Source organism: Scyliorhinus torazame, chromosome 15 (assembly GCF_047496885.1).
Source record: "Scyliorhinus torazame isolate Kashiwa2021f chromosome 15, sScyTor2.1, whole genome shotgun sequence".
In the NCBI taxonomy this organism is placed as follows: domain Eukaryota; kingdom Metazoa; phylum Chordata; class Chondrichthyes; order Carcharhiniformes; family Scyliorhinidae; genus Scyliorhinus; species Scyliorhinus torazame.
Genome location: NC_092721.1, coordinates 184768869 through 184790296, shown reverse-complemented (window position 1 = coordinate 184790296; position 21428 = coordinate 184768869). Strand labels below are relative to the sequence as shown.

The 21428-nt window shown below is 41.7% G+C and overlaps 1 protein-coding gene across 2 annotated transcripts in view; it reads left to right on the top strand.

Annotated features, from left to right (window-relative positions):
• Positions 1–21428, top strand: part of cyfip1 (cytoplasmic FMR1 interacting protein 1) — a 275966-nt gene that overhangs the window by 134815 nt on the left and 119723 nt on the right. Inside the window, exons 14-21 of one of the 2 annotated variants that reach the window (XM_072477252.1) lie at positions 1896–2062; positions 7618–7765; positions 12112–12265; positions 15193–15349; positions 17925–18021; positions 18189–18265; positions 18362–18470; positions 20345–20464. In XM_072477252.1, coding sequence (XP_072333353.1) covers positions 1896–2062; positions 7618–7765; positions 12112–12265; positions 15193–15349; positions 17925–18021; positions 18189–18265; positions 18362–18470; positions 20345–20464 — 1029 coding nt within the window. Of the gene's footprint in view, positions 1–1895; positions 2063–7617; positions 7766–11664; positions 11813–12111; positions 12266–15192; positions 15350–17924; positions 18022–18188; positions 18266–18361; positions 18471–20344; positions 20465–21428 lie in introns of both variants that reach the window. The other variant, XM_072477253.1, reaches the window with a different exon arrangement.

Here is a 21428-nt window from a genome sequence, read left to right as displayed (position 1 = left end):
CTGCCTCTTCGGTGCTCACTGCTTCGCTGTTAAAGTTTCCACTCAACTAGAGAGATGCCTGTGCCTGCAATTGTTCAGTCCTGTTTGCAATACAAAGCAGCCATAATACAAGGCAAAATGTAACAAGGGTGACCTCTCTTGGAATTTGTGCAGACAAGTACACCTCCCGTTCCCATGTATTTTAAACACGATGTCAGCCTCCAAATTTTGAATGGTTGTTGCATGCCCAGCATTCCTGCAGCTCCATGTTTGATTGTCTTCAAATTACATCCTCTGACTATGACTGTAGTTGGGGTGGCATAGTGGTGCAGTGGTTAGCACGGCACCGAGGACCCAGGTTCGATCCTGGCCCTGGGTCACTGTCCATGTGGAATTTGAACATTCTCTCCATGTCTGCATGGGTCTCGCCCCCACAACCCAAAGATGTGCAGTGTAGGTGGATTGGCCATGCTAAATTGCCCCTTAATTGGAAAAACCTAATTGGGTACTAATAGAAAAAAGACTATGACTATAGTGCCTTATTATGACTGTGGTGCATCTTCCTGCTTGCCCTCAATCAACCATTGACATGTGAGTTGAGAGTGGCTGCCCATGGCATTGACTGAATGGGACATCAAGGAGCCTTAAGAAAATTGAAGTTGATGGGAATCGGGGTTAAGTTCTCCACTGGTTTGTATACCTAGTGCAAAGGAAGATGGTTATAGTTGTTGAAGGCTAATCATTTCAGCCCTTGGGGAAGTGTCCTAGGCCAAACCATCTTTAGCTGCTTCATTAGTGGGAATGTTTGCAATGTTCAGTACCATTTGCACCATTTTCAACTGGCTCAGATATCGAAACAGTTCTTGCCTGCATCCAACTGAACCTGGACAGCATTTGGTTTTGGGCTCATAAGTTGCATTCTCATCTCTCAAGTGCCAGGGAATGACTATCTCTGACAAGAGGGAACCTAAATATCCTCTCTTGACATTCAATAACACTACCTTTGCTGAATTCCTCACTATCAACATCCTGGCGGGTTACCATTGACCAGATTGGCTACGAGAATAGGTCCGAGGCTGGGAATTCTGTGGCCAGAAACTCCTCTTCTGACTCCCCAAATCCTGTCCGTGATCAAGGCGCAGGTCAGAAGTTAGCTCCACCTGAAAATAAAAGGCAAAAGTGATTTCTAGACATATGCACAGCAGGATGTATAGTTTCCATGGAATTAAATTTCCACTTTTTGAAGTGTGCATGTAACAATTACAAAGGCTTTGCAAAACCATCTTCATTAATGTAAAGTGCACTTTTGTTCGCATTGAAGGTGGAATTAATTTTGTAAATGCCTTTTTTTTTTTTTTTTGCTGCACAAACTAAGTTTAAAAAGGTGATAATGTCCCAATACAGCTGCCTGAAAGCAATTTAAAAACTATTACAGGACTGGCTTTACAGAGCTGCTGCAAATGCAGCTTAATTAATGAAATAAAAATATTCACTTGGGAAAAGGCTGCATTACCTTGAAAAATTGGCATAATGAATTGCTGATAGAAAAGTTTTTTTTAATAATCTGAAGATTCTTGAATGATGTTAGCAATGAGTGAACTGAGTTTGGTTTGGATAAATATCTAGCCTTGATCAGGAAAATAACAGTTTTGGCGTGGTGAAGTCAATGGGCGAAAAAATAAATTGTCAAAATTTGACTCTGACTAATTAAACTGTGCATTTAAAATTGGATTCTATTCTGTGCTGATTGTAAGCGAATGAAAATCATTCTTGCGATGAAAATGCTCAGCTTGGAATCAGAGTTTTTGACTCTTCCAATATTTCCACACAATTAAAAATAACATTCTAATTTTTGTATTTAAAAAGAAATGTTGGTTCAGTAAATGTAAACTTGACTTATCTGTTTTGTGTTGCAGGTGATTGCAATGATAAAAGGACTGCAAGTCCTGATGGGTAGAATGGAGAGTGTCTTCAATCATGCAATTCGACACACCATTTATGCTGCACTCCAAAACTTTGCGCAGAAAACACTTCGTGAGCCTTTGCGTCAGGCCATCAAAAAGAAGAAAAATGTGATTCAGAGGTTTGTCTAAATTGTTCATTAAATGTGTTGATGCTCCTTTTCATCAGTTTTTCTTTTCTCCCTAGAAGTAAGTGTTACCTTATGTTGATGTCAATCTAAATAAGCAGCTGTAATGATTGCAGTAGTTCTCTGTTAGAAATGCAGGCATACAAAATGATCAGGGGGTTAGATAGGGTGGACAGTGAGAGCTTTCTCCCGCGGATGGAAATGGCTGGCACGAGGGGACATAGCTTTCAACTGAGGGGTAATAGATATAGGACAGAGATCAGAGGTAGGTTCTTTACGCAAAGAGTAGTGAGGCCGTGGAATCCCCTACCTGCAACAGTAGTGAATTCGCCAACATTGAGGGCATTTAAAAGTTTATTGGATAAACATATGGATGATAAGGGCATAGTGTAGGTTAGATGGCTTTTGTTTCGGTGCAACATCGTGGGCCGAAGGGCCTGTACTGCGCTGTATCGTTCTATGTTCTATAGGTCAGTTAGCGTACCATATTTCATAAGAAAATTGCTAGAATTCATTATTTAGGAGGTTATAGCAGGATACTTAGAAAATCATAATGGGATCAGGTAGAATCAACATGGTTTTGTGAAAGGATAATTGTGTTTAACTACTTTATTCGAGTACTGTAAGGAATTACAATGGTTAGCATTGTCGCTTCACAGCACCAATGTAACATGAGACAACACCTTTGTGATAGGCTTATATGTGGACTCCGCAATGAAGCTATTCAGAGAAAGCTACTTGCTGAAAGCGCCTTAACTCTTAAATCGGCAGTAGAAATTGTCACGTCAGTGAAACTCATCAAAAAAGGCTTCACAGATGGGAGCTCGAGTGAAAATCCACAAGATGGAGACTGCCAAGAACAAGCAGACAAGAGGACAACCATGCAATCAATGTGCACAAGTGGGGAGACTCAGCGGGGGTATGCTGGAGGAGAGAAAACAAGTGCAAGAACTGTGGCAAAAACGGCCAGATTACCAAAGCATGCTGGACACTGCAAACTTCACCAACACCTAAGATGCATGTTATGGGCCAGGGTTTAGAGAACCCCAAAGTGTATCATGGAGTTCACCTGACCCACAACTTTTCATAGATTGTGGTATGGGAAGCACACGGCCCACTCTACAGGTGTGGTACAGCAGAAATGGAAAAGTATTTTTTAAAGCAAAACAATGTTTATTCTATGAACTCGAGTTAGCCTTTTTAAAACATACAGTGAACATCTTAGCAACCATCAATTCAAATATAACTCCCAAAGAATACAACATGAAGTAATCCTTAAACTGTCCTTTTAACATCCATAAGACTTGTGTATATGTGTGGGGGTGGTCAGGAGGTGAGTTACTCGTCGTAGGGTTCCGAGCATTTGACCTGCCCTGGTAGCCACATTATTAATATGGCTAGTCCAGTTCAGTTTCTGATCAATGGTAAGGCCCAGGATGTTGATTGAGGGGGATTCAGCGATAATAATGCCATCGAATGTCAAGGATCGGTGGTTAGATCCTCTCTTCTAAGAGATGGTCATTGCTGTCCAGCCAACTGAGCTAAACCGGCTCCCTGTGGATTAAAGTTCCGTTGGCTGCTTTAATTTTGCTTCTAACCGCCCCGTATATAGCAGTTAGAAAATAAATAAGCAGTCTGCATAGAACATAGAACATTACAGCGCAGTACATGCCCTTCGGCCCTCGATATTGCGCCGACCTGTGAAACCACTCTAAAGCCCTATTCCCTTATCGTCCATATGTCTATCCAATGACCATTTGAATGCCCTTCGTGTTAGCGAGTCCACTACTGTTGCAGGCAGGACATTCCACGCCCTGACTACTCTCTGAATAAAGAACCTACCTCTGACCTATATCTATCTCCCCACAATTTAAAGCTATGTCCCCTCGTGCTAGACATCACCATCCGAGGAAAAAGGCTCTCACTATCCTCCCTATCCAATCCTCTGATCATCTTGAATGCCTCAATTAAGTCACCTCTTAACCTTCTCTCTAACGAAAACAGCCTCAAGTCCCTCAGCTTTCCCTCATAAGATCTTCCCTCCATACCAGGCAACATTCTGGTAAATCTCCTCTACACCCTTTCCAATGCTTCCACATCCTTCCTATAATGCGGTGACCAGAATTGCACGCAATACTCCAAGTGCGGCCGCACCAGAGCTTTGTACAGCTGCAACATGACCTCATGGCTCCGAAACTCAATACCTCTACCAATAAAAGCTAACACACCGTACGCCTTCTTAACAACCCTCTCATCCTGGGTGGCAACTTTCAGGGATCTATGTACATGGACACCAAGATCTCTCTGCTCATCCACACAGCCAAGAATCTTACCATTAGCCCAGTACTCTGTCTTCCTGTTATTCCTTCCAAAATGAATCACCTCACACTTTTCTGCATTAAACTCCATTTGCCACCTCTCAGCCCAGCGCTGCAGCTTATCTATGTCCCTCTGTAACTTGTAACATCCTTCCACACTGTCCACAACTCCACCGACTTTAGTGTCATCTGCAAATTTACTCACCCATCCTTCTACGCCCTCCTCTAGGCCATTTATAAAAATGACAAACAGCAGTGGCCCCAAAACAGATCCTTGTGGTACACCACTAGTAACTGGACTCCAGTCTGAACATTTCCCATCAACCACCACCCTTTGTCTTCTTCCAGCTAGCCAATTTCTGATCCAAACTGCTAAATCACCCTGAATCCCATGCCTCCGTATTTTCTGCAGTAGCCTACTGTGGGGAACCTTATCAAACACTTTACTGAAATCCATATACACCACATCAACTGCTTTACCCTCATCCACCTGCTTGGTTACCTTCTCAAAGAACTCAATAAGGTTTGTGAGGCACGACCTACCCTTCACAAAACCGTGTTGACTATCTCTAAGCAAATTATTCCTTTCCAGATGATTATACATCCTATCTCTTCTAAACCTTTCCAAGACTTTGCCCACAACAGAAGTAAGGCTCACTGGTCTATAGTTGCCGGGGTTGTCTCTACTCCCCTTCTTGAACAAGGGGACAACATTTGCTACCCTCCAGTCTTCTGGCACTATTCCTGTAGACAAAGATGACTTAAAGATCAAAGCCAAAGGCTCAGCAATCTCCTCCCTAGGTTCCCAGGGCATCCTAGGATAAATCCCATCCGGCCCAGGGGACTTATCTATTTTCACACTTTCCAGAATTGCTAACACCTCCTCCTTATGAACCTCAAGCCCTTCTAATCTAGTAGCCTGGATCTCAGTATTCTCCTTGACAAGATTGTCTTTTTCCTGTGTGAATACTGACGAAAAATATTCATTGAGCACCTCTCCTATCTCCTCGGACTCCACGCACAACTTCCCACTACTGTCCTTGACTGGCCCTACTCTTACCCTAGTCATTCTTTTATTCCTGACATATCTATAGAAAGCTTTAGGGTTATCCTTGATCCTACCTGCCAAAGACTTATCATGTCCCCTTCTGGCTCATCTTAGCTCTCTTTAGGTCCTTCGTAACTAACTTGTAACTCGCGAGCACCCAAACTGAACCTTCATGTCTCATCTTTACATAAGCCTGCTTCTTCCTCTTGACAAGTGTTTCGACTGCTTTAGTAACCCACGGTTCCCTTGCTCGACCACTTCCTCCCTGCCTGACAGGTACATACTTATAAAGGACACGTAGTAGCTGTGCCTTGATCAAGCTCCACATTTCCATTGTGCCCATCTCCTGCAGTTTTCCTCTTGATGCATCCTAAGTCTTGCCTCATCGCATCATAATTGTCTTTCCCCCAGATATAACTCTTGCCCTGCGGTATATACACCCATCCCTTTCCATCACTAAAGTAAACGTAATCGAATTGTGGTCACTATCACCAAAGTGTTCACCTACCTCCAAATCTAACACCTGTCCAGGTTCATTACCCAGCACCAAATCCAATATGGCCTCGCCTCTCGTTGGCCTATCTACATACTGTCAGGAAACCCTCCTGCACACAGTGGACAAAAACGGACCCATCTAAAGTACTCGAACTATAGCGTTTCCAGTCAATATTTGGAAAGTTAAGGTCCCCCATAACAACTACCCTGTTTCTTTCGCTCCTATCCTGATTCATCTTTGCAATCCTTTCCTCTACATCTCTGGAACTTTTCAAAGGCCTATAGAAAACCCCTAACAGGATGACCTCTCCTTTCCTGTTTCTAACCTCAGCCCATACTACCTCAGTAGACGAGTCCTCATCAAACGTCCTTTCTGCCACCGTAATACTGTCCTTGACTAACAATGCCACCCCTCCCCCTCTTTTACCACCTTCCCTGAGCTTACTGAAATATCTAAACCCCAGCACCTGCAACAACCATTCCTGTCCCTGCTCTATCCATGTCTCCGAAACGGCCACATCATCGAAGTCCCAGGTACCAGCCCATGCCTCAAGTTCACCCACCTCATTCCGGATGCTCCTGGCATTGAAGAAGACACACTTTAAACCACCTTCCTGCCTGCCAGTGCACTCCTGCAACTTTGAAACCTTACTCATGACCTCACTACTCTCAACCTCCTGTATACTGGAGCTACAATTCCGGTTCCCAAGCCCCTGCTGAACTAGTTTAAACCCTCCCGAAGAGCATTAGCAAATTTCCCCCCCCCAGGATATTGGTACCCCTCTGGTCCAGGTGTAGACCATCCCGTTTATAGAGGTCCCACCGACCCCAGAATGAGCCCCAATTAGCCAGAAATCTGAAACCCTCCCTCCTGCACCATCCCTGTAGCCATGCGTTCAACTCCTCTCTCTCCCTATTCATCGTCTCGCTATCACGTGGCACGGGTAACAACCCAGAGATAATAACTCTGTTTGTCCTAGATCTAAGTTTCCACCCTAGCTCCCTGAATTCCTGCCTTACATCCCTATCCCTTTTCCTACCTATGTCATTGGTACCTATGTGGACAGTTTGAATACCTAGGTTGTCATGAACAAAGCTAGCTGTCGTACTTTGCATGGAATTCGGTGTATGTGTAGAGTGCAACAAGAATGTGAAGGGTTTTAAACTCTGCATACCGAATTTAATACATTTTATAAATTTGTACTTAAATGATATAATGTGTCAGGTGTAAAAGAAACAATATAATGTGTCAGGTATAAAAGTTGAAGCTTGCTTAATTCTGTGCTGCAGAGTACCTGTACTAATCTTCGAAGAGTATCTCCTAATGTGCCAGTGCGTCGGCTTACATCTACCATGTACTTTTCTCTTCGAGTTTATCATAACTTGTGTAACTTGGGCCAAAATATGTGGAAAATTATCATCCAGGACACTTGCTGACCACTGTTTATGATTTTTAAAAAATATATATTTTTATTCATTTTTTAACATTTTATACATAAAATAAAACAATGCCGAATAACCCGCTCCCCACCAACACCCCAATAACTCAAAGAACCCATTGTCTATGATTTGATGGTGTCATTTTTTACTATAACTTTCATAATTTCCGGTTCCTCAATGGACAGTTACATGGGGCTGCCAAACATTATTGGAACTGATGCTAATACATTTGTCCTTTGTTTGTCCAGCGTTCTTCAAGCCATTAGGAAGACTATTTGTGATTGGGAAGTTGGACAAGAGCCAGTAAATGATCCTGCGCTCCGAGGGGAGAAAGATCCAAGAGGCGGCTTTGAAATCAAGGTTTCACCCCGGGCAGTTGGACCGTCCAGTACCCAGGTGTTTCTTCTCTGCAGACCTCTTGTTAATAATCTCAGGTTCAAATAAGTTAACTTGAACTCTAAACTATTAATTGAGCTCTGAATTGTACGCTGAGCAAAGGTGATTTCCTCAATTTCCTTGTGGTTACGTGAGGCAAGGGTAGCTGGAACTTAAAATTTTGCTGCTTTTGATTCTCGGTGTAGCCTGCAGACCATCAGCTGGTGGGAAGTATGAGGAGGAACAAATTTGCAGGGAAATTAGACACACCATCATTATACAGTAGTTATAATGGGGGATTTACATTACCCAGATATAGACTGGGATTGGAGTAGTGTAAAGGGCAGAGAGGGGCAAGTGTTCAGGAGACATTTCTGCAGTATGTGTCCAGTCCAGCAAGAAAGGAGACACTGCTGGATCTGGTTCTTGAGCCAGGTAGCTCAGATGTCAGTGGGAGACCATTTAGAAGGCTGTGGTCATTGTATCATAAGATTAGGATGGCAGTAGAAAAGAACAATGGGTAATCCAGAGAACGAGTTAACTGGGGGAGAGCCGACAATGGGACAAGAACTGAGCTGGGCCGGTTTAGACTGGAACCAAAGGTTGGCCGGAAAAACTGCAGCTGAACAATGGACTATCTTCAAAAGTGAAATGGTTTGGGCACAATCATGTTTTACTCCCTTAAATGGCAACGGTAGAGCAAACAAATCCAGAGATCCCTGGCTGAAAAAGAGAGCGAAATTAAGATAAGGAAGAAAAAGTATGCTTATGACAGGTGTCAGGTAGAAAATACAATCAAGCACCAGGCTGAATGCAGGAGGTTCAGAAGGGAGGTAAAGTGGGATGATGAGAAAAGACTGGCAGCTAACATAAAGGGAAACCCAAAGTATTCTTTGGCACATGAGTAAAAGGATGGCAAAAAGAGGAACAGGCCTGATTAGGGACCAAAAAGGGGATTTACATATTGAGGCAGGGGTCACGGCTAATGTGTTTGCATCTGCCTTTTTTTGTTTATAAATTTAGAGTACCCAATTATTATTTTTTCCAATTAAGGGGCAATTTAGCGTGGCCAATCCACCTTCCATGCACATCTTTGTGTTGTGGGGGGCGAAACCCACGCAAACACGGGGAGAATGTGCAAACTCCACACAGACAGTGACCCAGAGCTGGGATCGAACCTGGAACCTCGGCGTCGTGAGGTAGCAGTGATACCCACTGCGCCACCATGCTGCCCGTTTGCATCTGTCTTTACCGAGGGAGCTGATGCCACCCGGGCCATGGTGACAGAGGAGGAAACTCTCACTAGAAATTGTCAATATTGATAAGTGGTATTAGATAAACTGTCAGTATTTAAAAGGTGACAAGGCACTGGGACTGGATGAGATCCATCCAAAGGATTTGGAGGAAGTGAGAGTGGAAATTGCAGAACCACTGGCCATAACCTTTCAGTCTTTCATGGACTCAGATGTACCAGAGGACTGGAGGAACATTACACCCTGTTCAAAAAAGGTTACAAGGATTAGCTCAGTAATTACAGAGCAGTCCGTTTAATTTTGATGGTGGAGAAGCTTCTGAAAACAAATATTCGGGCTAAAAATAATCACATAGAAAAATATAGGTTGGTTGGGAACAGCCAGTATGGGTTTCTTAAGGGAAAATCATGCTTAACTAACTTGCTAGAGGTAACAGAGGATTGATGAGGGTAATGTTTTTGATCTGGTGTATGCGGATTTCCGAAAGCATTTGAAACAGTGCTGCACCAGAGATTTGTGAGAAAGGCCATAGCTCATGGAATAAAATAAAATGGCAGCTGGAGCCTCATAACTTCCAGGTTCGTCAGTGTCGCATTTAGGGGGTAGCCCTAGATGCGCTGGGAATCTACCGAGGATCTTCTCATCTAAGGGTTTACCTGCCAATAGCCCAAAGGTGCTAACTTCCTCTGGACATTGGCGTTGCACTGGGAACTATCTGACAGAAGTGATTTAAATGACTATGGTTCTGCCAGTTTTACTCTGATAGTTAATCTGAAAGAGTTGGAGGGGGGAAAAAAACTATTTAAACACCCAGGCCCAGCCTCACATGGGATTATCTGCACAAACATGATCCCCCAAGGGACACACCACACACCCGGCACCCCTTCCATCAGCTGGAGTATGTGTACAGTCGTGGGCTCACACTGTAGGAAGGATGTGAATGCATTGGAGAGAGTGCAGATGAGGATTAAACAAGAATGGTTCCAGGGACGAGAAACTTCAGTGCCGAAAGTACGTTGGAGAAGTTGGGGCTGTTCTCCTTGGAGAGAAGAAGGCAGAGAGGAGATTTGATGGAGGTATTCAAAATTATGAGGCGGTTGGACAGAGCAGATAGGGAGAAAGTCTTTTGGTAAAAAGATTGAGAATGAGAGGGCACAGATTTAAAGTGATTTGCGAAAGAAGTAAATGCGGTGTGAGAAAAAGCTTTTTCCCACAACAAATGGTTTGGTTCAGAATGCACTGCTAGGAAGTGTGGTGGAGGTAGGTTCAATCAGAGTATTCAAGCGGACATTCGATTGATTCTTTGAATAGAAATAATGTGCAGGGTTACGGGGCAAAGGCTGGAGAATGGCACATTCAGAGAGCCAGTGCAGACACAATGGACTGTGTGGCCTCCTGCATTGTAACAATTCTGTACTTCTGAATATCCCTTACTGACACTTGATTCTTAATGTGGCTTTTTGTCAATTAGCTCTAAAATTGAAGTTATGAAAAGTTAAGCATCATTGTTTGTGCTTTATGAATATTAATTTATATCCAATTAATGCTTTGTCTTGCTTGAACTGCAATCGAAAAGTTATTAACATTGAAATCCTTAATTAAAAAGTTACTAACAACAAATGCTCAACCTGGGCTATGCCATTTTGACTGGAGAGGGGCAATAGGTTAAATTTTAGTTCTATGAGACTTGATTTAGAATTATTTTTAAAACCCTGTAAACTACCAGTATAAGTTAAAGAGTTATTACTCCTGCCCAGATATTACTGTGTAGTGTTTTGCTTTTGTAGCTGTATAATTACAGAATATCATAGAATCATAGAATTTACAGTGCAGAAGGAGGCCATTCGGCCCATCGAGTCTGCACCGGCTCTTGGAAAGAGCACCCTACCCAATGTCCACACCTCCACCCTATCCCCATAACCCAGTAACCCCACCCAACACTAAGGGCAATTTTGGACACTATGGGCAATTTAGCATGGACAATCCACCTAACCCGCACATCTTTGGACTGTGGGAGGAAACCGGAGCACCCGGAGGAAACCCACGCACACACGGGGAGGATGTGCAGACTTCGCACAGACAGTGACCCAAGCCGGAATCGAACCTGGGACCCTGGAGCTGTGAAGCATTTGTGCTATCCACAATGTTACCGTGCTGCCCCAATGCTATCATGGTGCATATTCTTTAAGCGATTTTGTCCATGTACCTTGTACCTGGCAAATTTTGATATGGGTGTACAGTTAAAAATCTAGACAATCGAATCAACTCACACTTGAAATTTCCTGTGAATTTTGAAGGAATTTTGCTTGCCTCTCCTGCTCACATCTTGAAAATATGAAGATGGTCTCTATCCATTTTTTCCTTTTTAGCATGCATTATAATTATCTTAATAGCTCCTTGCCAGTTTCTGCCTCCTGATGGGAAAAATGCCAAATCGACCAATCGCAATAGTGCTGTCCAATTAATTATCCTATTTCGACCATAACAGTGCTGTATTTTAAGGGGTACTGTCCTTTTAAGTGCAACTTGCATTGCTTGCTCTAATAACACTGTGGAACATGGTAGCCCTAACATTAACCAAATTCTTTTCTGCTGCTACTTAACCAAGCTCTCACTCTCTGCTTTTCTTCCTAACTCTTAATGTCTGCTCTTGCCAACTGGGTTTAGTTATACATGGTGCGCACCATGGCAGAGTCATTGCTATCTGGAGAGCTAGCGAAGCAACTAAAATCTCTGGGACTGGACAAAACACTCATTGCGATGAACACTTTTCTGAGGCGGTCCTACATCTATCCAACCATTTTAAACTTTGGTGGTAAGAAGAAAGCCTATTTTACTTTGTTGCTGAAAGAAAGTCAGGTTGTTCCATCGTCCAAAGGTTGAATATTCTGTAGTACTTTTCTATGGCTGCAATGTGGAAATAGGATATTAATTTAAAACATCAATTTGTTTTACTTGTATCTAAAAATATATTGCTGTGGCAAAAATGAATCTGATCTGGTGGACAGTGTCCCCCAATGGTGGAACAGTTGGGCTTTCTCCCATTAAATGTATAATGACTAATGTGCCCTTTACTTTTTCTTTGTTTTGTTTTACGGTTTCCTGTTGGTGTAGCTCTACATGGTTAGAACTATGCTAGAGTCCCTCATTGCTGACAAAAGTGGCGCAAAGAAAACCTTGAGAAGTAGTCTTGAGGGCCCCACCATTTTGGCGATAGAAGAATTTCACCGGCATTCATTCTTCTACACACACTTGCTCAATTTCAGTGGTAAGATATTGCTTCCACAGGAGACAGTGGGGTGGGGTAGCTTGTATTTTGACCATATGCCATTAGAGATGTCTGAATTTATTCTCATACCTGTTAACGGGAAATGTGAAGGAATGCAGAGAAGCTGAAGCAAATATTTTAATTGCAGGATCACTAAATGAATATGCAATTTTGTTGCTTAGTTTTAATTTACAAAATTCCATTTTTAGATTCTCACTATGCCAGTGTCAGAAATAGGAGCTGGAGTAGGCTTTCTGGCTCCTCGCCATTGAGTGGTGTGATGACTGATCTTCAACCTCAACTCCTTTCCTGCCTCATCTGCCATGTCTCCTAATTCACTTAGAGCTTATGGATTCAATCAGCTTAAGATCTGAAATCTCCACACGGACAGTGGCCCAAGGCCGGGATTGAACCTGGGACCTCAGTGCCGTGAGGCGGCAGTGCTAACCACTGTGCCACTGCTGCCCTGAGTGACTAGATATTTTGCCTGTTGTTGTCGGAGATACCAATTTTGTGGTTGGTAAAAGTCCATTTGCATCATTCTTCCTGCCCCCCCACCCAAGATTTGGTTAATTTTCTTGAATATAATTTTTTTGTTGTTGAATTTTCACCACTTTCAAATAACTGAACAATTTCAAGTGGAGCTACTGCATTGAAACCAAATTATTTATGTGCAGAAAGGCGAGGTAAGTGTAATGGTGGATTCAATTGGTAAGTTGATTGACTAAAATCTATCCACCGGTAGATCTGACCAAAGAGCACATGGCACGTATTTATCTAAATGAGGAGTATCATAAATCTTTATTTAGTTATGGTAGAAATTAATCATTTTACAAGCATTAAAAGATTACAACTACGGAAGCTGTACAATGAGTGTAAGACATTGATATTTAATAAATTCATAATGGCAAGTTTCATTTTCCATGTCAGAGCGAATTAGTTTTTTGCTGAGCAAAGCTATGAATGTGAGGACTGTTCTAATTATTTTAGTCCCTTGTTCATTGGTAGCAAAGCACACAGTTCTGTAGTTCATGGTTGATGAAAATACGGCACTCTCAAATAACCACGGTCCTCTGGAAAAAAACTGTATCTTTAAATCTCTATCTCACGGGGTGAATATTACAGACACTTCACTTGGGCTCACTGTGCCTAAAATTGTATCTTGTGTACTTGGACAAAGTGATTTATAAATTTATAGCAGGGGCCATCTCAACCTTTTTTGATGTGACAAATACATAGCAAGAAGAATTTCACCAATGCATTAAAGTCAATCTTCAATGGCTGGATAAACACAAGGTGTGATATATTCTTCCCCCACATCAGCTGACTGCATTTTTGCATCCTTTCCCCTAATTTCAAGTAAAATTTGGATGATTGATCAAGGATATATAGAAACTTTGTTTCTTGTAGGCGACATACGTTTAAAATTCTCCTTTCAAGAACTCTCTTACACAAGGTGGAAAAGCTCATGTTATGGGCCAGGGTTTAGAGAACACCAAAGTGGAGTTCACCTGATCCACAACTGTTTATAGATTTTGGTTATGAGGAACATAAGGGCCTACTCTTCAGGTGTTATTCGACAGAGGCCTTAAGCACTTTAAATCAAAAAACAAAGTTTATTCTACAATTTCAGTTAACATTTTATAAACATACACAATAAGCATTTTTATCAATTACAAACATGCATCCCCTGCACAGCTACAGTACTCTATATTTAACCCTTAATAACTTCCCTTTTTCTGATTCACTCAAGTAACAACATCCATAAATCAGACAATCCCTTGTTCACAAAACAGTAGGTTTGAATTCTTTACAGAAAACAGGTATCACTTTTGAATTATCAAATGATTAGGACACCGTTTAACATATAGAGAGAGACCAAAATAAACCTTCTTTGTCTGAATATAGCTCCCAACTGTCTAAAACGAAAGTAAAACACAGAGCCACAGACAGCTCTCAGCTCAAACGAAAGTAAAAGACAGAACCACAGCCCAGCTCCACCCACACAATGACATCACTGAAGCTATTTGATAATCACATTTCTTGAAGGGACATTCCCATGTCTTGAAGGGACATTCCCATGTCTTGAAGGGACATTCCCATGTCTTAAAGGGACATTCCCATGTCGTAAAGGGACATTCCCATGACACTAAGGAGGCTGCAGTTGAGTTGCAAACTTGATCACAACTTGTGCCTGGTTTCTGTCAGATGAAAACATGCTGCTGTTGGTCAGATTGTTGTCTGCAGCGTCCAGTGCAGGTGTTAATCCAGTCATGAAAAGTGATAGCGCTTTCCCTTTGACTTGCATTTTGGTATAAATTAGTACTAACCTGGAGTAACAGCCGTAGAAAGCTGTGTGCCTGCAATTACCCTCCCATCAACCAAGCCCAAACTTCAGAAAGCTACAAATATAGGACTGGGAAATGTAAATAGATATTTGTTTTTATGTGTACTTACTCTGGAATTGAACAATGTGTTTATTATAGATATGAGCATAGTATATAAAGAACATATGATGAAAAATATTTTGCATGTAACAACATGAAACTTAGTAAAAGTTTGCGATACTTTTTGCGATGGCTTCCTTTTTAACCCAAGTTTATAATTTGTACTATAATACTTCATAGAAATATGGGCTTATGACTTACAAAATGCATTATATAAAATAAAATTTGTAGCTTGTTCCCTCCTTTTAAGAATTTTTTAAACCAACAATACTGGCTCATTTTCTTTTAATGTTAACATTGTTTGGTAAATCAGTTTTATTCATCAATTTCACTATCTTGCAAACATCTTTTATGAAAATTGCTTTAAAGTGTACAATACAAATGTATTATCTATTTCTAATCATTATAAATGTATAGTTATCTATTTGTACAAGTTTATCTCTATTTGGTGATTTGTTGTCTTTGAACTTCTTTCTTAAGAAACTCTTCAGCATTGCTGTGATCTGTCCCAGCTTTGGTTCAGAGAATTCTTCCTTGAATTGACAATGGGAAGAAGAATTCAGTTTCCGATTGAGATGTCAATGCCCTGGATTTTGACTGACCATATTTTGGAGACCAAAGAAGCCTCCATGATGGAGTAAGATTTAATTAATTTCATTATCACCGGAAACCATGCTAAAAGGATTTTGTTTCAGTAAAATTCAGTAAATGAATATGGTTTATGTTTAATATTTGCTCGACCGCTGCCAGCTAACGATATGAGAGGTGAGCTTCAGCCTTGAATGATATTGTTGAAAGTAAGCATGCAGGTGCAGCAAGGTGATAAAGAATGATAACGCTGTGTTACCCTTCATAGCGAGAGGATCCGAGTACAGGAGCAGGAGCGTCTTGCTGCAATTATGCAGCAGCTGTAATATTGTGTGCAGTTTTGGGTTTTGGTCTCCTTATCTGAGGAAGGATGTTCTTACTATAGAGGGAGTGCAGTGAAGGTTTACCACACTGATTCCTGGGGTGGCAGGACTTTCGTATGAGGAGAGATTGTTGGTTTACAGGTGATTAAGAAGGCAAATGGAATTTTGTCCTTCATTGCTAGAGGGATGGAGTTTAAGACTAGGGAGGGTATGCTGCAATTGTATAAGGTGTTAGTGAGGCCACACCTGGAGTATTGTGTTCAGTTTTGGTCTCCTTACTTGAGAAAGGACGTACTGGCACTGGAGGGTGTGCAGAGGAGATTCACTAGGTTAATCCCAGAGCTGAAGGGGTTGGATTACGAGGAGAGGTTGAGTAGACTGGGACTGTACTCGTTGGAATTTAGAAGGATGAGGAGGGATCTTATAGAAACATATAAGATTATGAAGGGAATAGATAGGATAGATGCGGGCAGGTTGTTTCCACTGGCGGATGAAAGCAGAACTAGGGGGCATAGCCTCAAAATAAGGGGAAGTAGATTTAGGACTGAGTTTAGGAGGAACTCCTTCACCCAAAGGGTTGTGAATCTATGGAATTCCTTGCCCAGTGAAGCAGTAGAGGCTCCTTCATTAAATGTTTTTAAGATAAAGAAAGATAGTTTTTTGAAGAATAAAGGGATTAAGGGTTATGGTGTTCGGGCCGGAAAGTGGAGCTGAGTCCACAAAAGATCAGCCATGATCTCATTGAATGGCGGAGCAGGCTCGAGGGGCCAGATGGCCTACTCCTGCTCCTAGTTCTTATGTTCTTATGTTTTCAAGAAGGAGTTAGGTATAGCTCATGGGGTTAAAGGAATGAAAGGGTATGGGGTGAACGCGGGAACAGGCCATTGTTTTTAGCCTTCCTTAGGCTCGGGTGATGTAAGAGGACTGGAGAATTGGATGCTGAGGCTCGAAGGGCCTGCTCCTTGTTTCTATGTTTCTGAGAGCGGATCTGAGCTGAATAAGTTGGAATCAAAGGTTGGCAGGGAGGACAGCAGCTAAACAATGGGCTACCTTCAAAGAAGAGATAGTTTAGACACGGCCTGCCCACCTGGTTTCAACCTGTCATGCCGACATTGGGCACTCCTAAACCATTTCCGCACTGGCCAAGATCTTTCTGCAGTGAATTGCCACAAGTGGGGCCTTGCAGGGAACCCAGACTGCAGCTGTGGTGCACCACAATCAATCATTCACATCGTTGAAGACTGCCCCCTGACAAAATTCAGTGAAGGGCTGAGAGCTCCATTTAGCCACGGTGGAAGGTATTGCCTGGCTTGGTGATTACGGCACGCTCTTTAAAAAAAAAAAACAGTTAAGACATTATCCCTTGAAAGGGAAAGGTAGGACGAACCAAACCAGAACTCTCTGGATGACAAAGGAAATAGAAAGTAGGATGAAAAAGGAAACATGTGCTTATGACAGATGTCAGGCAGAAAATATAATTGAGAACCATGCTGAAAATATATGGTTTAGAGGGAGGTGAAGAAGCAAAGAGGGTGTATCAAGAGACACTGGCAACCGACATGGAAGGGAATCCCAAAATCGTCTTTAGGTAAGTAAACAGTAATAGGGTGGTAACAGGAGTTGGGGTGATGGGTGATACAGATGAGCTTACAACATCATCATGGAATTACCTATTCAGTGCATTCATAATTGGAGGAATTTGCAAAAAAATCATGGAACGATCTGACTTTTTCCACAAGCAATGTCCACAGTTTATTCCAAAACATGAACTTTGCTTATCTATCCTGGTGTTTTACTGCAGTGCCAAGTCACCTACATACCTTAACTTGACCCTGAGGTCAGGTGGATTGCCCTTAGTGGCCAAAAAGATTAGGAGGGGTTATTGGGTTACCGGGATAGGGTGGAAGTGAGGGCTTTAAGTGGGTCGGTGCAGACTCGATGGGCCGAATGGCCTCCTTCTGCACTGTATGTTCTATGTTTCTGTTCAGGCAATCAGTTTTACGAGTATAACTCGTAGATTATCAACTGATTCTATCCTGCCCCAAAGGTCACATTCCTTAGCTTATCACGGACTGCCCTATCGGCTCGTCAAAACCTCCTGGTTTGGCCATAAGGCCACATTTCCTACTACGTCCATTCTACTTTTTTTTGTTGCTGCAAACACTTTTAAAACTTATACCTTCATCTTAGCCAAGCCTGGATGATCCCATGATGCATCATGATATGCCACTTAAGCCAGATTGCTAATCATATTATCAGGAAATATGTATTGGGTTAACCATAACAATTTCATTTTTGCAGGTATGTATTATATTCCTTGGACCTTTACAATGACAGTGCCCATTATGCACTTACTAAATTCAAGAAACAGTTCCTTTATGATGAGATTGAAGCAGAGGTAATTATTGGTTAATTTATTCCTTCAAAAATTATAAGTATTTTTTATTTTTCAGTTTTCCAATCATCTAATTCACCATTGGTAAGCTTTATTATACTTGTGTTGAATTTCATTGGATAAATGTCGTGGCAGATGGTAATTGTGGAAAATTTGTGCTTTTTTTATAGGTGAACCTTTGTTTTGACCAATTTGTATACAAGTTGGCTGACCAAATATTTGCTTACTACAAGATTTTGGCAGGAAGGTATTGTTGAAGGCCATTATTCAGATCTTTTAAAATATCCAATAAAGGTTACTGCATTGGATATATTTTACTATATCATCTGTACAATTTTTATAGCCTTCTCTTAGACAAGCGGCTGCGAGCAGAGTGCAAGAACCAAGGGGCTAATATACCAACTCCTCCATCGAATAGATATGAGACTCTATTGAAACAAAAGCATGTACAGGTAAGAATACCTTTTTTTTCCATCATTGTTCACCAGAGTAAAAACGCAAGCCCCAGACTGCATGCAGCATCAAAGTGAAAAAGTGAACGATAGCTACGATAACGCTGGGTCTCCTCCAAAGATAGTATATTGAGCAAAAGCTTGCCAATCCAATTATTCAATGCGAACTTCATAAGTTGGTGCAAAATTTAAAATGTTGCAATAAACAGGATTGATAAATCTCCAGTAATTCAAAATTTAAAAACAACTCCTATCTTGGAAAACTGTATTTAAGTGTCATTAAAACGATTATAGAGTTCATTTTAACTCACTTTTTAAATGTTAATTTTGGTACTTTGGAGATACTGTTGTAACAGGCAAAATACTGGACTCTGGAAATTGCATTTCTAATAAAGGCGGAACACTTTAAAAAAAAAAAAAGCAGATAAGGGAGGGGGGATAGTAGTGGGGCTGAGTGGGGAGTGGGGGGTGGGGGGGGGGGGGGGGGGAGGGGGGGAATAGGGATTTAGGGTTGTTGCTGTTACTTTGTGAAAATAAAAATGACAAAATTTGTATGATATAGTTAAGCCTTTGTATGTAAGAATTTGATAATGTTTGGAACAAAATATATATATTTTTTAAATTTAAAAAAACAGAAATGCTGGAAATATCTGTAGAGGGAGAGAAACAGTCAAAAGTCTCAGGACAAGGACTTTTGCTCAAACTCTACTACACCTCTACCGTTTCCCAGTTCTGATGAAGTGATGTGTGAGATAAAAATGAGGTGTGTGATCGGGTGGAAAATGGAAGCGATTGAGTGACAGAAAAGGTAGTCTTACAGGGCCAAGGTGATGTGGCAAGAACATAAACAAAGAAACAAAAGGTGTGCTGCTGTCTGAAAATGAAAATAAGTACAGAAAAGAGAAAATCCGAACCTGCAAAGAAAGGGAAGCAAAATGGAATGTATCAAACTGATTAAATCATCCTCACTTTGGCTACAAAAATTACATCTGATGTGTTTGGAAGGTTGCTTAATCATGCCAATGCCATATTGTGAGGGGGCTAGTCAATACTAAAGAGGACTGCAAAGAATTACAGGAGAGCGTTAATGAACTTGCAGAATGTGTCATTAACTGACAAATGAAGTTCAGCACAGATAAATATGAAGAATGCATATCGGTAGGAAGAACGGAGAGGTCAGTTATTACTTGGAAGGTGTGTGGAAGAACAAAAAGGGATCGCTGAGTACAAATAGACAACTCACTAAAAATTGTGCCACGGGTTAGCAAGGCCATGCAAGAAGAGCCAGGCTTTATGCCTGGCGGGATAGAACTGAAAAGTAGTTAAGTTATGCTAAACCTGTATTGAGCCTTGGTTAGACCAACCGGAGTACTCTGTGCAGTAATGGTTCTCATATTATAAAAAGGATGAAGAGGCACTGGAGAAGGTGCAGAAAATATTTGTAGGATTGATACCAGAAATGTGTGAGTTTACATATCAGGAAAAGATTTGATAGGCTTTGTCTCTTTTTTTCGTTGAGAAAAGAAGGCAGACAGGTGGCTTTGTCCAGACCTTTCAAATTATGAGAGAGCATAACCAAAAACCATCAATATAAGATTGTCACCAAGAAATCCAATCCAATCGGGAATTCATTAGAAATCTCTTTACCCAAACTCACTGCCACAGGGAGTGGTGGAAGCAAATAGTACAGATGTATTTAAGGGGAAGTTGGACGAGCAGTGGGAAAAGGGGATAGAGGATTACGATGGTAGATTTGATGAGAGAAAATAGGAGGCTCTGGTGGAGCATGAATACCATCCAAAGGCTAGTTGGGCTGAATGGCCTGTTTCTGTGCCATTTATCCTATGTAATATTTTAAATTTCTTATATTACAGCTTCTAGGTAGGTCAATAGACCTCAATCGGTTGATCACTCAAAGAATTTCAGTAGCAATGTACAAATCGCTAGAGTTGGCAATTACAAGATTTGAGAGTGAAGACCTCACCTCCATTGTGGTATGTATGCTGCAACTTAATTGATTGGAGCTATGTTTAAGTACTGAAACATTTTGTCTGGATACATTTATCTAACAAATTTATTTTCCTAGTCTTGCTTCTGTTGCCTAATATATGTTCAGTAGCTTTCCTGATAATTTAATGCTATGAACAATAACTTTTAGATCTCATATCCAACGTAAATTGACCCATGTATATAACCAACCAATTTTTGGTCAGTTTAAAAAATATATATTTTTATTGAGGTAGTTGCAAAATTTTTATAACAATAACATTAACATGGTAAAATAAACATTTCCCCACCCGACCCAATCTTCACACACCTCCATCATCTAATACCTATCCACCCCCCCCCCCCCCCCCCCCCCTCAGAATGCTGCTTCTACCAACATTTTAATTTTCCCCAAGAAAGTCGATGAATGGCTGCCACCTCCGAGAGAACCCCAACATTGACCCTCTTAAGGCAAACTTTATTTTCTCAAGCCTGAGAAACCCAGCCATGTCACTGACCCAGGTCTCTACACTCGGGGGCTTCGAGTGCCTCCACATTAAAAGGATCCGTCTCCAGGGAGGCGAAGGCCAGGACGTCGGCCTCTTTCACTCCCTGAACTCCGGATCTTCTGATACTCCAAAGATTGCTACCTCTGGACTCGGCATCACCCGTGTTTCTAGCACCGTGGACATTGCCTTCGCAAACCCCTGCCAAAACCCTCTGAGCTTCGGGTGTGCCCAGAACATGTGGACATGGTTTGCTGGGGTTCCTGTGCACCTCGCACATCTATCTTCTACCCTGAAAAACTTGCTCATCCTCGCCACTGTCATGTGTGCCCGGTGGATCACCTTAAATTGTATTAGGCTAAGCCTGGCACATGAAGAGGAGGAATTGACCCTGCTTAGGGCATCTGCCCATAGACCCGCCTCTAACTCTCCTCCTAGCTCATCCTCCCACTTGCCCTTAAGCTCC